Source organism: Brachycentrus maculatus, unplaced genomic scaffold, assembly GCF_059751285.1.
Source record: "Brachycentrus maculatus isolate JH-2025_06_01 unplaced genomic scaffold, ASM5975128v1 h1tg000069l, whole genome shotgun sequence".
Classification (NCBI taxonomy): Eukaryota; Metazoa; Arthropoda; class Insecta; order Trichoptera; family Brachycentridae; genus Brachycentrus; species Brachycentrus maculatus.
In genome coordinates, this window is record NW_028280823.1 from 984140 (window position 1) to 1001620 (window position 17481).

Sequence of the window (17481 nt, forward strand, 5' to 3'; positions counted from 1 at the left end):
CACTTGAGGCTTGCTACGCGATCCATTATCACTTATTATCGTTTCATTATTCTGAAACAGTACTCTATGCACCATTGCGTTCATTATCGGTGAGGTCAAAGAGTTTTTCATTACAATAATTAGGTACATATGTACCCTAACGTAGGTAAATAATATCTTCTAGTACATCGTGTAAGCATAGGTGTGATAAGTGCTTTTACCTCCTGATGAACACCGTATTTGGAGAGATTAATTGGCGAATTATATTTATCGACAGAAGCCACATACGTGCGATGATACATCATAAAATAATGATGTTCGTCTTCTCTAACGTGTGGCCGGTAAAATTCTTTTCATCACTGAATAACCATAATAGGCATGTAATCTTAGAATCAATTATTTTAAATGAAAGATGAATACCTCGAATGAATTAAGAGAAAATACTCGGCTGTTTAGAACACGAACAGAAACATCATGTTATAAACGTAAAAAAAACCATTTAGGGTAATATGACCAATTTTGCGCCTTTCACGCTGATTTAAAAAAACTATTTTCATTTAATGGTAAGTTTAAAAAAAATTAATTGCTATACCAAGTAGAAATATTGTTTCAAAGAATGTTATTTTTTTTCTTTGAAAAGTTTAACAATTTTTTTTTATAACAAGCGAATTCAAAATAAAATGACTGAAATATCACAAAGGCCACAGATAGAACGCTAGACTAAATTAATATTCTTCTATAAAATAAAATAACAACTATGTAAATTTTACTGCATTAATTTTATTTGACCAGCAACCGGGTTTCGTCGTAACCGACATCATCAGACTGGGGAGACAGATATGTCGGTTACGACCAAACCCAGTTGCTGGTCAAATGAAATTCATATAGGAAAATTGTAATTCTAATTTTATTATATAAAATGCATTTCCACCAAGAAATGTCAGTACAAAACTTAAATCTAATATCTTCTAATATTAATATTAATATTAATATTAATAGTATCTATCTTTACTTTAGTTGGATTTACGATTATAAAATAATAATAAGAAAAAAAGAATCGCAATCCATACCGTTTTACAACATTAAATTTTTACATTAAAAAACTGTTTTGTGTAGAGAAAGAGACAACGGTCGGCGCCCCAAAAAAGGTCGCTGTATTTTTTTTCATATAATCTTACTTCCATCTTATTTTTGGAGTCTGTGGGAGATTTAAATGTCAAATCATATCTACGACCATAACTAATAGCCAAAAAATCCACATAACTTACATAAAGAAAAAAATAGTTTTTTATGTTTTGTTTCTTATTGCTAATAAAATTGTTTCGAAAAATACTGTTTTATAGAACAGTTTAACGTTTTTTCAATTTGCATCTAACAGTGCATGGGACGCGGTGTTTTCTTGATCGTCAATTATAAGGAGATCAGTTCTGCGCTTCTGATTCTTGAGTGGATATATATTTTTAGGGATACAGATGATGAATGTTAAGGAGTTAATGGTATATGGAAAAGAATGAAGTAGGGATAATATTTTTATTACCAGATTATCCTAACCTAATCGTATCTAACCATTGTTTTGCCTAAGACACGGAAATATTTAAAAATCTGTAGTTTTAAACCAGTAATTTTGTTTTATTTTTCAAGTCCCGAGCTGTTTATACAGTTTCGATTTTTTATTCAGTTACAATTGAATGTTTTTCTCAGAGTCTGCATTGATATACACAATACTGAAGCAAAACTTAATTTATTTATTTATTGATTTGGCGTTTAATATGTAGAACTCCATATGAATGCGTTTAATTTGTAGAACTCCATAGAACTCCAATCGACATAACTTAATTGACTGTAGGGAATACTGTATCGTGCCTTGTGATTCTGTCACTGTAGGCAGCGCACAGCCAGACGGTCTTATAACTTATTTCCAGCCTTCTACATCGTGGAGTGGCAGCCATAACAATGAGATCCAACAAAGGAATTGCCTGAAGGAATCGTACGAGATGCTATCAGTATGTACAATGCGCATTTCACTGCACACTGAACGCTAGGATAACTTCAAAAGGTCATAGGGCACGAGGTATAAGATGTACGTGAACATTTCATATGGCAGATTCTAACGTATTCAAATATACTTGTATTGTATGTATATAGGTATAAAGATCGTAAGTCTTGCTCTAAGTGGTATATTTGCGAGCTATATATTGTAACTGATATTCTAGAGTTATAGGCAATTTCTTGCCATATGCTTACAACTTCTAATCTTCATAAATTTTAACCATTCAACGCATGAAAGTATTTTTCTGTTTTATGAAGCTCTTATTTTCTGAAATATTAGCTCGATGGGGCTGTAAAAAGAACTTAATGAATCTTATCTTATTCTTTTTTATATTTAATCATATGAGGAATTTCTTCCGAGTCAATCATGTTAACCTGCAAATATATTTTTCCCTTTTTTATTCATTTTTAGTTAAGTTATTGATACATAAATATATTTTTTCATTTTTACAATGGAAGTTCGAACGTCAAATGCCATAAGTTTAACTATTATGAAGTAAAACCATAGAATTTTATCTTAATTGTATCAGTATATATTAAGACGAGGTAAACAAATGAACAATGGTGGAAACTGTCGTAATTACCAACGCCTGACATAAGTTATGTTTGTTGTATCAACTTATTCACAAGTGCAAGGTGTTAAAGGCTATACAATGTACGAGTTCAAATGATTGTGTTTGAGTTTTGTACGGTGGCAGGGAAAAGTATGAGAGGGAATTCGCTAAAGAAGTTGCCGCACATGCCATGCAAACGCGAAAGCCCGTTTAGAGGAGCAAAAAAGATGAACATGTCGTGTTTTAAGCTGAGCACTATGAGTAATTAGACAGTGTAATCATTATTCAATCAACTATGTAAGGACCATATTCCTGATTGAAGCATCGTTTTTTGTGATCGTATCCAAGTGTATTATAGAATAGAGTAGCGGTTATCGAACTTTCTAGCAACGGAACTCTTTTGAAACACTGCATATTTTACGAAGCCCTTAAATAAGCGAAATCTGGTTTTATGTTAATTTTTCTTTCTTTATCAGCCGTCTCTCCACTGCTATATGTAGGCCTCTAATGACTTCCAAACTTTCCTTCTTTAGCTTGGGCTTTTTCGGCCCATGTTGTGTTCATTATTAAACTTAAATTATTTAATGAAATCCATAAATTGGGTACATCATTCTCTACTGACTTTTATAACATTATTTAAAACAACACACAATAATACAAACATGTATTGATTCTACTACAAAATTGATAAAATTATTTCCACTCAATTGGAAGTATGAAGTTGTTATTTTTCATTTTTGACCAGCTGTTTAATGTCAGGTATGATAAAAAAAGTTGAATGCAGTATGAGGTATTATGCTGCTTGTCCCATGGCTCTGCAGAAAACATCTTGAGAACCGCTGGGATTGAGAATCGGTTTAAAGTGGTTCCCAACGTTGCACCCTATTGAGAGCAATTTGCGTGAGCCTGCGAATTTAACAACGAAAAAAAAAACAATATTTTATTTTATAAATAGTGAATATGTACGTAACAAAACAATATTATTGTGTAATATTTGTAAATTTAGCTAATTTAAAAAAAAATAGTTGCTGATCAGTTCTATTCGGTAGTTACTGTTAAAAACTAATATTTATCAAACGATAAACCCAAAATTATTACATGAAAATAATAATTATGAAATATTCAACCTCTATGTAAGTACATCGTAAAACCATTCGTAAAAATAAGTTATGTAATTTTTATTTAGATGCAGGTATTTATGATTCTAGGGTCCGATATATGACTTGAAATAACTTGATACTTTGCCCTGTTGTAAGTTAATTCATTACGTTTTTTATATGTCTTGAGTGGCAACAAAACTACATTAATTTGAAAAAAAAAACTAATATCAATGTTTTCATGCAATGTTCGCGTTTGGTCGTAGAAGACTTGCAATGAAAGGTCTTGGGTTAGTACGTCTTATTAACTCGTGTTTATTTCTACATTATACACACCTGCACGAGAAAGACAAGGGATAGCCAACCTTTTTGTATTGTAGAAAATTGAAATATTGCTGATTTTCATGGTTGATTCAAATGAAATGTTGTCCTGATCGTGTATTTCACAAGAATGTGACATTGAAAGTTTTTATTTTAAATTTCATGTAAGTAACTTGAATATTCCCATTTTTTGTCAAAACTACGTTCAATTGTAGTTTTCTTTAATGTTTTACTTGGTTAATAATACTATTTCTTAAAATCTATCGTGACACGGGTTTTGATGCAATTTCGCATCATTTTCAAACACCGTATGTGAAGCTAAGTCAAAATTTTAGAATTGGGTCTGTTGGGCACCGAAGGATGCAGATGTCACAACAGATTATAAGAAATATAGGTATTTAAGTAAAAAAAAATAAGCAAAAACGTATTATTCGTTGGGGTTTATCAAGGCCCTATACTGGTACATAACTGTCCCCTGCAAAGTGAAACAGCCACTACACTCCAGGACCCGTTCAGTTTCTAAATTATTGATACAATAAAACTAAGAGATATTTTTATGTTTGTCAACAGTTTGTCAGATTATCATTCGTTTAAGTTGGTGTTTACGTTTAAGTTTATTTTTGCAGAATCATTCGTATTATTTTAATCTATTATATAAAATCTATTGTCCATATATCAACAAATATCGATATATAAACAAAAAATAATCTAATCTAATTCGTAAATATTCTAATTAATAAATACTCTAACTGGATGGCGGGCAATCTAATTTGTCTATGATTGTCAATGACGGCGAACTTCTGCTGGTAAGTGATAGTGCGATGTCATCGCGTGAATACGCAATATAAATTCAAGTGAGACATCTATATAACACGATTAATGAATTAAGTTCCTAGCTGACTATCTTAACTACATGTTAATGAATAAACAAGATAAGGGATGAAAAAACTTTTTCGGGGGAAAAGAAAAATTGCGAAACTTAAAAGCGGGGTCTGAGAAGTTTGAACTTTAACTTGTTTATCTAATCCTTATCCGCACCCAATGATGCATAGGATACTGCGTTATACTGACACAGTGTTATCTTGATAGTCAATTGCATGAAGGCAAGGTGATCAGTCCTTAGCTTCTTATACCAGTCCAGAGTGATATTAAATAAATATGAGAGTGATTATCAAATATGTTTATTTCAATCTCTCTAGGAATTGAACTCGGAACCTCTAGTACGGTAGCTTAACGCACTTATAACATCACTATGGAGGTGGAATTCCTGACAATATAGATGGACAACCCGTTTTAAAATGATAAAGTTGTTGGAAATTTAAAAAAATATTGGAAAAGTCTGTAGCAATTAAATTATTTTTGCATCTTGCGCCAATGGTTGACTATAGCTGTGAAGTGCCCATCACGAAGGGACGAGAAGGTCCGAAGAAAGGTTACGCAAGCGAGGGTGGAGCGGAGCGGGACGGAGCTGTGGGGCGACAGAGGTCATTACAGAACTGGCGTCTCGGTTCAGTTCACCTTCTGACTTCTGGAGCCCTGGGATAGAGTAGACAAATGTACTTACATATATATGTATGCATATGCATATTGGTAAATGAAGTGTATAAGGCGCGTATGGTATTGTTTATCGCACTCCTTCAGAAGAGTACAGTGTAGACTATTGATAAAAAATATTTTGTTTCAAATACTTGAAAGTAGTCAGATCCCCATGCGGAGAAGCGGGGTGATGGTTAGTTAGTAGGTTAACTAGTTAAACTATTGATTACAACATAGTTCGGTACTGTACAGTATTGGATCTAGAATTTCGGAAGTGATGGTACCACAAGAAAACGAAGTTAAATAACCTACATTATAAACGATTTACGCATGTTTAATTTTTTTTATTAATGCGCATCAAAAATCAAGTAATTCATTTTAACAGTGGAATTTGCCGTAAAGGTCTTCAGGGGACTATCGTATTCAATATATTATATTAGTTGATTACACAAGGTTTTACCAGTATGTACATCCATGTAATCCGAATTGCTCAGGCTATTGTTGCTATTCTTCATGTTTCTGCTGATAAAAACACTAACTTCAAACATAGATGTCGCAGATGAAGTTTTACTCGAAAATGCGGTCGATCTTTTCAATTGAATAAATACAAAGTACCTGAAATTTGAGTAACATAATTAATGGTTAATGTTACACAGTGAATAAAGAGATCATTTAATCCAGCTAATGATAATCTGTAAATGCCCAGACTCCCATATCCCCATCTCAGTAGACTTCTTATTGAGATTTCAAATAAAAATCTCGAGCTATTTTTGATTTGTTTGTCTAACACAAACAAAAAACTCATATTTTATAAGCATACGATCTTTTGACAGAAAATGGTATAAATGTTGATATATTCCAACATGTTATTCAAAATTTCCTGTGTTTACAGGTTTAAGTATGTATAACCATTAGCCATTTTGCTATACGACAATTTTAAAACAAGTTTATTGCTCCGGTTGTATAACACACAATAAATTGAACGGTACACAAACATAACATATAAGGAATGGCTCACATTTCAACGTATTCACACATGACACATACTCGTTACAGAACGCACTGCCTTTGTTATTGTAATTCACGCCAATATCCATTGTATCGCGTCTCATGTTACCCAAACAACTTGAATAATATTGAGATACTGACTTTTCCTATATCAGAAAAAACGTGTTTTTTCCAAGAAAATATTTTGGTAACTATATATTTAGATCGAAACGGATATTTGTATTCTTGAACATCATTAGAATATACATATTATGTATTCTAATACTAATTTTATTAGATATTACGCATAAATGTGTGCATTTTCTGACTTGACCTCCTGCCGATATTACACACACGGTATTATTTCGGGTTATTTTCCCGATTTTTATTTCATTTCCTTAGGCAGTTTTTATCGTTCTATTGTAGTATTCGGAAATAAACAGAGTAGGTTATTTTATTAGTTATAAAATATTAAAGAAAATAATGGATGAGTACAGATTTTTTCAAACCAATTGAAGAAAACACCTTTCCTAATCGGTTCTAAAATTTGTAAAATAATCATTAAAAGTTTTTTAAAAATCATTTACATACTTTATAAAATAAGTAATACATTATGCTTAGTATTTTTACCACTTTTATTTTTGGTACTATTATGTATGTATTTCAACCGGTTTAGACAAGGTCCTTTTTTTAAAGATGGGATTTGCATGTATTATTTACCTTGCTTATTTTGTACAAGGTTTATAGATCATTTAGTGGATTTTTGTTTCATCTAGCTAATTCAATATGTTTTATTTGAATCTGTGTTGGGAACAGGGGGGATAATCTAGCGTGGGCCAATCAGAAACTTCTCATCATTTGCTCATTGCTGAGAGGAAACCACATAAAACTCCTCAGGAGAAGGCGGACTGTCTAGTGTCATCAGTAGACCTTCCGTTCCACTAGAAGAGGGTTCGGCATTTTGTGTCCTAGCTTGGTTTATGTTACTAATGTCCTTCACTATTTTTATCATGTATGATACCAGAACAAGCATACCAGACAAGCACCTTGTCTTCTTCAGGGATGGATACGTACGTATCCAGATGTATCATGTCTGAAGAAGACAAGGTGGATATCGAAACCGGTTGGAAAAAATATATAAAAATAAAAGTGGATAAAAAAGTTTATGTTTTATTTATTTTATAAAGATTTTAAAATGTGTCACAAAGTATTAAAAAAAATAATCTATCATATGCATTAGTTTGTATGAACTTTTCGTTACAAGGCAAATTGTAAAAGGATTAGTGTATACAGCCATATTTTAAACTTTTTTTGAAAAATATCTCATCATCAGATTTTGGTGAATGAGTTATCTTAGATGATTGTATTACAGATTTTAAAAAAATAGCGATAACCAGGGAAATTCCTGATTAAAAGAAAAATTATTTTTTTGTCGATGATAATTGTGAAGTTTTATACGATACAGGTATCAAATGCATTTTTTAAAATTATGTAATAGCACGCTCACAGCGCATCTCTCTCGAAATTACGAATATTAAGACGGCAATGTTTTATCGACATTATTATTTCTTAACGAACAGCTGGGGTGAGCACGGTGAGTATAAGGCATAAGATCTCCCAAATACCTACTTTGTTTTAGGCACCCGCCGCAGAGCGTTGATCTCTGTAAGCTTACCATCCGTTAAACATACATTAATTGTGAAGAAAAACTTAAAAACGGTTTTAATTAGAACTTTATTACTAAATACAATTGTTTTTAAATGAACTAAATTAAACTTTTAAGAGTAAACAATCAAAAAATTACATTTGAAAATTTTAAGTGTGTAATGGGAGTTTGTTAATTTCAAAATAAATTAAAAGCAACATATAAACATATAAATGAAATTTATCGATACGATGAAGGAAAGGGGGGTCAAAACGATAATTTTTGGAAAAAAAGATAGGATCTCTATGGTCAGAAGTAGAAAATAGCATTTGAGAATATCAATTTATGATGGGAAGAAAACGAAGGTATTAAAATACTCAACGTTATCAAACTAAACATTAAAAGTTTTCATGTAAATAAACATGATAATATGTAAATAAAAAACTTTTGTTTATTGTTAATTTTAAATTGTGGTCGCCCTTCTTTAATGTCCTGCAGAGTTACCACCATACCAAAGAACAAAAGAAGAACAGTTTACAACAAACAAAAAACAAAGGCAAAAAAGCATCTGCGGCCTCCACACACGCAACAGAAAAAGGAAACGAATTTTGGGACTCTTCCGCAGGTAACAAGGAAATCGTTCAGGTGTAGCCGGTACGAAATACCACGTCCTAAAAAAGTAAAAAACATTTGGTGTACTATTTTATTTATTGATGAATTTCAGTGTCTCCTTTTGATTTAAAGTTTTACTGGTGGATTAGATTATTTTTATAGGAATGAAGATTGGAATCGTTAATAAAAATGAAAAGAAAGTTACGCGACTAGTGAGCATGGTAATAGAATGTTAAGGTCACCGTTAGTAAAAATATTAAATAACATATGGTCTAACCGAGGAATGTAAATATGAACTTATAAGATGCATTTATCTTAACATTTAGGTATATAAATATGTACGTAATATTTTAATATTATTTTTTGACATCCGAGGACATTTGAGGTCCGAATTCTGGATTATTTCTAGTGATTCAAGAAAAATGTTTCAAAATTGGTTCATACACATAGAACATACAAGAATTTGAGTAGTGTGTATGTCAATAATGGGTAGAATTTGTGAATGTTACACGTGTGTAAAGTGATCACTAAACCAGCCTATGACGGTCGTCAGCACCGTAAATGCTCAGACTTCCATATTCCTTTTTTAATTAATGTTTTACTTAGTAAATACCACTATTTCTTAAAATCTACTGTGACACGTGTTTCGATGCATTCCGCATCATTTTCAAACACCGTAAAATGATGCGGAATGCATCGAAACACATGTCACAGTAGATTTTAAGACATAGTGGTATTTACTTTGTAAAACATTTATTGTAAATGGATAAGTATTACCCCAAAGTGACTGCCGAATCAATCGATTCCATATTGTTCTTCATCTTTAATGATATGTCAAAAAATAATATGAAAAATAACTACTATAATTGGAGATAATCCAGATTTGTGAACAAGTATTTGGACACACTCAAAATTTTGTAATATTTGCATACCTGACACGTGCAAATCGAATTGATACAATATTTAAAACAAATTCAAAGGTAATAGTCGGCAATATATCAAAATTCTTTCAGACACTTTCATAATTTTATATTCCAACGAAGGTTGAAATAAACATGAATAATCGGTGAAAGCTAAGCTCTTTAGCTAAGCTTTAATTAATTTTAATCGACCTTGTTAAAGATGGAATAAAGAATGCGTAGGAAGATATAAAATATTATAACTGTACTCTTTTTATGTTTCCCAGTTAAATAATCCATAAAGCACTCAATTACGAGAGCTTTTCAAATTACAAGGATTATAAAATGTTACCGTTAAGAAGCTCGAATGTTCTTTAATAAAGCAATTAAATTTTTGCCAATAGTCTTACTGTCTATCAACACGAATTTGAACTTTTATTAATTGGTGGGTAGGTACTTATCCAGGGTCGTATTAACAACATCAACAATTGCGCAGTTGCCCTGAGCCCCACAATTCAAATTTTCAAGCCGCCTGTGCTTATTTTAAATAGAAAAATGATTTTTCACATAAATACTGTCACAAGAATTAATAAATATCCTTCTTTATTTTATACATCTACATATGTTGCATATGACACTGATTAAGATTCAAGATTTAGGAAATGAATTAGAATATTTAATCAGCTACTTTTTCTCGTGAGATCATAATGGCTCCGGTGTATTTTCCTAGTGCCTACGATGTCGTTAAGACGGCCCTGTAATCATATTTCTCTCGCTTATTTAAGTAGGCACCTATTAGTAGGTAATCGTTTAAAACGGGGCTTGATGTAACAGATGTTCCACTCATCGAACATTATTTTCGAACTAGGAATCGAAGCTGGTTTGAAAATCTAGTTCAATGGCGGATGGCGGCAAACCGTTGCTGTGGGAAATACGAGTACAACATGTTGTAGATGCGAAATTAGGCCGAGATAACAGGGATCTATACGTAGATAATAGATGAGATGTTGGTGAATGAAATGAACATGAAGGTTGTCATAGGTCACACCGTGAGTGTGCTAATTGAACATGAATATTGTGGCAGTCAATATAATAGACGGTAATGACGACTCTGTTTATATTCGATGAATACGCGCCAGACAAATGCCATCTGTCAGTTTTCTTTTCAATGTCGAGATGTGTCTTAAACTACTGACTTACATGTATCAGGCTAGTTTCTACTAGAGTTGGATTAAACGATTATTAAAAATAAAAATAAAAAACAATTGTAACAAAACCGTGTCACAAAAAAATATTTAAGAAAAGCGGCATGGTTTTTTCCGTAAAATATAAAAATTTACCGGGTACATAAAAAAACAATGTTTTTAATAAATTATTATGACACGTGTTTCGATGTTATTCGCATGATTTTCATTTACACAAATGATGCGGAATGCATCGAAACACGTGTCACAATGGATTTTAAGAAAAGTGGTATTTACCAAATTAAATTAAAATTAAAATTGATAAACTACAAAATGACTGCGAAATCAATGTATAAAATAAGCGTAAAATTATAATGTTTTTTTTTTAATTAATATTTTTTGTCCTCAAAGGAGTCACACAAATAGGGAGTGAATAACTCGTACACGTTAGAACGAGTATGAGTAAATAACCTCAAGTTCCTGAGATGTTACTTCTATTTTCTCTTTCGTACCAACTACTTTATTTTCTTTCCCATATAGTATAGTAATGTCCTTTACTTGAGCTTCTTCATTCACGTCACCGGTATCCCATAAAATATATTCAACTCACATATCCAATACTCTGGAACTCAGGGATATAATTTCCTAATACTTTCCCTTAATGTAATTTAAGATTAACTTATTTATACCTTTGGGTGCAGATAGTGATAAAAAAACTAAACTGTTAGTTATTAAATATACAATTTGATTAATAGAAAAAAAACTAAGCAACCAGGTAAATCACAAATACTTGAAATAATGGATGTTATTATCAGTGATGAGTTTACAACCATTTATATATATGGGGTGATTAATTATACAATGTTTTGCTACCTATCTGAAATAGACAAAGTATGTACTAATAATAATGATTTGTGTTATCTTGTGAGTTGTTTTCCGCCACATTTTTCCGCGTAAGCGAGCCAAGCGTGAACTTTTGAAGGTTATGAAAGTAATTTACATGCTGTAATACAACCTGACATTGGGGATGGAGAAGGCTCTTATATTATTCGAGTAGTATTATTTTGCTAATCCTCAAAATGCTCTGCAAAAAAGTTATAAAATCGAGTGTTGGGAATTGAAACAAAACCATTCATTCAAGGTGTACTCAAATATTTTTTTGTAAATTTTTTGTTGAAAATTGTTTAATTTTTTGTTGAATTTTTTTGGTTTAAAAATTGGTTTTCAATCGCATTTAGTATCATTGAGAATAAAACATGTTAATTTATTTTCCATAATTGACTAAAATTCGGTTTTAATGGATTGTTTTTAGATTACTTCTAACTATTGTACTAGCTTCAAACTCAAATCTTTTACATTTCGAAAAAACGAAAAGTTTTATTTATGTAGATAAACTGATAAAAACACGGGCTTTTTTAAATACAACGTTCTCAAAATGCCAAAGCGATCGGTGAATAAGTTTTGGTAGGTTAAGATTTTGAACCAATAATTGTTATTATATAGATAATATTTTTTAAATATTTTTCACTTGGCTAGATTCCCACTATAATCAAAATACGTTGTATATATTTTGTCCAATCGGATACGATTACCTTTAATCGGGTTCTCAAATACTAAACCTATTATCTCGGATCAGACGAAGGATTGAAAAAACTTTTCATAGTATATAGTATAAGAAGATTAGGAAGTGATTTTAATTTTTATGGTAGTATTCTATATACCCATACAAAGTTACCAAAATATTTAAAATGTCCAATTGAGTTATCAACATAATTACTTGAGTACAAATTACAGTAGATAATTCAAAGAAGAAATTAGAAATTTTGCTCAATATCCAGAGGCATTTTGTAAATGATTGATGCGTCCGTAAAAAAATGTTTTTGAAAGTTGTCAATCAAAAAAATAGCTTGTAAAACTTTCCTTCGCATTATTTTAAAAGTAATATCATAATTATTACTTACTTATTCTATAGAAGTATTAATTGGTATTTAGTAAGTATGGACAGTTCGTTGCAAGAAGTTGTTGAATCTATGTACATATATTTAGATACACCAGAATGAATAAAGAGAAAATATCTATTAATTTTCTAAACTTATAAATTTCAAAGATATTTCTTTTACCATTACCTTTTTATTTACTAGGGATATATTTAAGATTTTTAAAAAATCTACAAAATAATTAAAGACCATCATTAAATTTTTATTTAGTCTGATATCAGTTTTCAAATTGTGCATTGTTCTTAAAGACAAATGAGCCGTGCTTTTTCTGTCGAATTTCATCGTCATCCAATATACTGTTTTATATATACATATAAATTCAGTTAAACTATCATTGTGCTTTATTATTACACGGTAGATGACTCCATTGGTACTTATACTCATGTTAAAAATATGAAAAGGTAAAATAATTTTGATCAAAGTCTGATGTGTCCGTTAATTGGTTCGAGTGATAAATGATTCTTGTCTTAGTTAGGGTAGGTTAGGATGGATAGATTCCTTGTCAAACTTATTATTAAATTACGTAAAATTTACTTGAACTTACAATAGACGAAGATCCAGGACCGTCCTGACCTTGAACCTGAGCGTCCTCAGGATCATCAAAGTCAGATTGGCAGACTGACTTCCTTGAAGCACTGAAAAAATAATATGAATTTTACTCCGGTACTTTCTGATGCAAACATATATTTATGAAATTATTTATTTTACAAAAATGCCACTGGTTCTCAAAATTTTTTGGTCAAACTTCCTCTTTGTTGTCATAATTCCTTGGTGTCTTATTGGTGACTGAAAATAATTAAAAGGATTAGCTTCACAATCGATGATATTCTTATTGAAATATGTTATGAAATTAGGGTGTCACAAAGGATTAAAGTATCTTTATTTTAATCGCAACATTTTATATCTATGCATATGCATTATAATGTAATATTTTGTCAAATGACTAATATGTTTTATTACAATAAATGAATTTAGAAGGTTAAAATGATTTTATAAAAGTGAAGAGAATCTTTTCAATCATTTTATGTATGGAGAATTTTAAATCTTTTACTCCCATTGAATTAAAATAGCCTATTAGTTATGAACTTATAGTTATCCCTATTTTAGCAGTCGAGAGAGAGAAACCAAGTTTTTTTGCGTTTGTCTTTTTGATTGTTATCAATATGACTCAATAAAACGCTTAGTGAAAATAAATGTTCATTTAATGATCCAGGTTACTTGAAATACACGTAGGATGAAGAATTTAGTGAATTTAGCGGAATTTATTGAATAATATTATAAAGTGATGGATTGACATCTGGGATCGCCATCACAGGAGGCAAATCTCTATTAAAAACTAGAAACAAGGCCTACACCAAGAAGAATAAGAAGAAGAAGATATATTGTGTTTCGATTATTTTGGTACGTACTTGGTAAGATATTTCAAATTTCTTAATTTGAAAATTGCGATGAAATACGAAAGACAATAGTTTTTTTTCACACATACCTATATATTTTTTATAATCGACCATGAGTGTATATACCAAAGATAACACAAAGACAATAAGTATTTAAGCAATGATTACACAAAAATTATGGTTGTGCAATTTTTAGCCATTAAAAGGTGTGAAAATGTTCATTTTATTAGACATGTAAAATTAAAAACAATAAATCAAATATAAAATTTACAAATGTGTATTTCGGCGTGGAATATATGTAACGTGAGTAGGTACGGCAGTATTGTAACACTTAAGATTTCTCAGAGCGATTTTAATTAGATGAATTGTTTTTAATAAAATATGTGATACAAATATATTCAAGGCCATATTATGAAATATTAGATTCCCATTAAAAACACTAAAACACAACGTAAATAGTAACGTTAATTGTTGAAAATAATAATGCAGAGGTTTGACAAAACAAATGGAAATGGAGGCTAGGAAAAAAGTTGGGAATGGGGAGCCAAGAAATAAAAAAAAATTAAAAACACACAAATAAATAATAGGGTATTTTCAATTCTTTTGTTTCCCGTAAAAACACAATGCAATTGGTACAATTTGAATTGAAATCTGTAAAAAATATGGAGTTTATTCAATGTAACAACGAGTAGAAATGTGAAAAACTTTAAAATTTCTTTATGCTTTTGTTCGTTCAAGAAATGTTCGTTTGACAATTGAATTTCGTTGAATTGCTATTTATTAACATTTTTTCGATTCCTTAGCAACATACTACATATGAAAATGCATCGTTTTACTCTCTAAAATATTTCCTCCAAACTAGATTTCATAAAAAAATAGCAGATAGAAGAGTAGTGACGTTTAAGCATTTATTTTACGGTTTTTCGTTTTCATCAAAATTAATCTTTAATCACTTTAGTAAAAATAGAAGATTATCATATTTTATTATGGATTTCTCAGTAGAGAACAACATGAAAATGTATAAAGGTATATTATAGGAGGTTCACGATAGCATTGTGCAAGCAGACAACCGCCCGTGAAGGTTTAACCTCCTTGACCTCTGAAGCCTTGACAAAGGTTTACGTCGCCATACTACCGAAGCGGGAAGATACAAAATAATATGATATCTACACTTAGGAACTCGTATATAATATTAAAATCTTTCTACAATCCCTTTTTGTAAATTCTTAGATTCCACATGAATATGAATATGGATTATGATTTTTGAAAGAGAAGAATGCAGATCTGAATGTGAAATATTGGTAAACGGAGAGATTTTGGAACAGGTAGATGATTTTGTGTATTTGGGTAGTATGTTTTCTAGGGATGGAAAGATTGATAAAGACATAGAAAGGAGAGTGAATGCTGGGAACAAAGTGAATGGTGCACTGAAATCAGTTATAGCAAATAAAAACCTATCAGCGGAAGCTAAACTGGCAGTTCATAACGGAGTCCTGGTTCCAACTCTGATGTATGGAAGTGAAACATGGAGTTGGCAAAAGAAAGATGAAAGTAGACTGAATGCAGTCGAAATGCGATCTTTCAGAAGAATGTGCGACAAAACGATGTATGATAGATGTACGAATAGTGAAATAAGGAAGGAATGCAAAGCTGATATAAGCATTATCGATAAAATTAAGAAAGGTGTGTTGAGATGGTTTGGACATGTAGAACGAATGAGTGAGGAAAGAACGGTAAAACAAATTTATATGGCGAATGTTAGCGGGAAAAGAAGCAGAGGAAGACCGAGAAAAACATGGCACGATCAGGTATGCCAAATACTTGAAAGTGGTCAGGTTGGGAGTCGTAACAATCGGCGGGTATGTATGAGGAGATGCATGAACGTGGAAGAGGCGAAGAATGTTTGCAAAGACAGAGTGGTGTGGCGCTCTATTCTCTCTGCCTACCCCTGCGGGGAAGCGGCGTGATGGTTAGTTAGTTTTTTTTTTTAGATTCCACATTTTTGTTTTGATAATATAATGTGGATAAAAAATTCGATAAATTCTTTCCTTGATCCCTATGCGAGCCTAATGCGAATTACGTTTCGGGATGAAGCGGTGTTAACTTGATCCTTATTTTTATAGATACAAGTTGATCAGTTCTTCGCTCCAGATTCTTAATTATAGGAGTGGAATATACTTGACAGGATACAGACGACGTGAGTGAAGGAAATTTAGAGTTTTAAGGAAAGAAAATGGAAGAGGAATAGTAGGTATCAAGTTTGGGGACCGAGCCTTTACAGTGGCATGTCTATCTGCCTGGAACCGTTTGACTTGCCATTGAAGGATAAGCCAGAACCAATTTTGATCACAATTGAAATGAAATTCAAATTTTAAGAATTTGACATCTCAACAAAGATGAAAAGAAAGATGGAAGGCTGAGTACTTACAGGCCTCATGACCTGTCACAGACTGGTAAAGTGATCACTTTACACATGTATAACATTCATTCATGACTGACAACCACACGACTCTTTTTTTTAAAATTCATACATATATCATAAAACTCATGACCTTTTATGTTTGAGTTCACGGGAACCATCTATGGTTGATTTTAAAAGATTTTATTTAGCATACACCCTTTTGTTTAAATGTAACGCAAGATTCTGATTATTTTACATACCGGCCAAGGCCAGAAAACATGATTTTTAAATTTAATGCAGCTTTGACATTCATTTAACCAGATTATATTATTAACATTATGAATAAATTAATTTGAATTTATGAATTAAAACCCTTCTTGCATGACACAATATTCATTTCCTTTATTTTTTCTGTGGAATGTTATTTATAGTTATAAAGATCGTATATAATACTTTGGAAAAATGTAAAGCGCCTTTGAGACAATATTTTATAAAATTGACCAAATATTATTATTGTTGTTACGTAATAATAAACTAATATAAATTATAAATTAATGTGTTAAATTTTTTTTTGCAAATAAAATATTCGCAGTTTGTATCATAAGGTATTTAAGAAGTGCACACGGAAAACGTACGTGCATACGTATAGATATGTTAAAAGTAATGTCAGGGTCTCTATAAAAAATGACATGGGTATTCTAATGTACTTTTTTGTGTTGGCGACAAGGCCAATATTCAAATTAAGTATCATTATAAATACTGGATAACAGTTTATCTTTCAAGATGCAATAAAAAAACAATTAGTGAAGGGTGAAAATATATT

The 17481-nt window shown here is 31.2% G+C and overlaps 1 protein-coding gene across 4 annotated transcripts in view; it reads right to left on the reverse strand.

Annotated features, from left to right (window-relative positions):
- Nucleotides 1–17481, reverse strand: part of sprt (PDZ domain-containing protein sprite) — an 87514-nt gene that overhangs the window by 50442 nt on the left and 19591 nt on the right. For all 4 annotated transcript variants that reach the window (XM_088256937.1, XM_088256935.1, XM_088256934.1 and 1 more), the window contains one exon: nucleotides 13405–13495. Coding sequence is in view for 3 of the 4 variants with exons in the window: in XM_088256935.1 (XP_088113061.1) it covers nucleotides 13405–13495 (91 nt within the window). In the remaining variant the exon portion in view is untranslated. The remainder of the gene's footprint in view (nucleotides 1–13404; nucleotides 13496–17481) is intronic.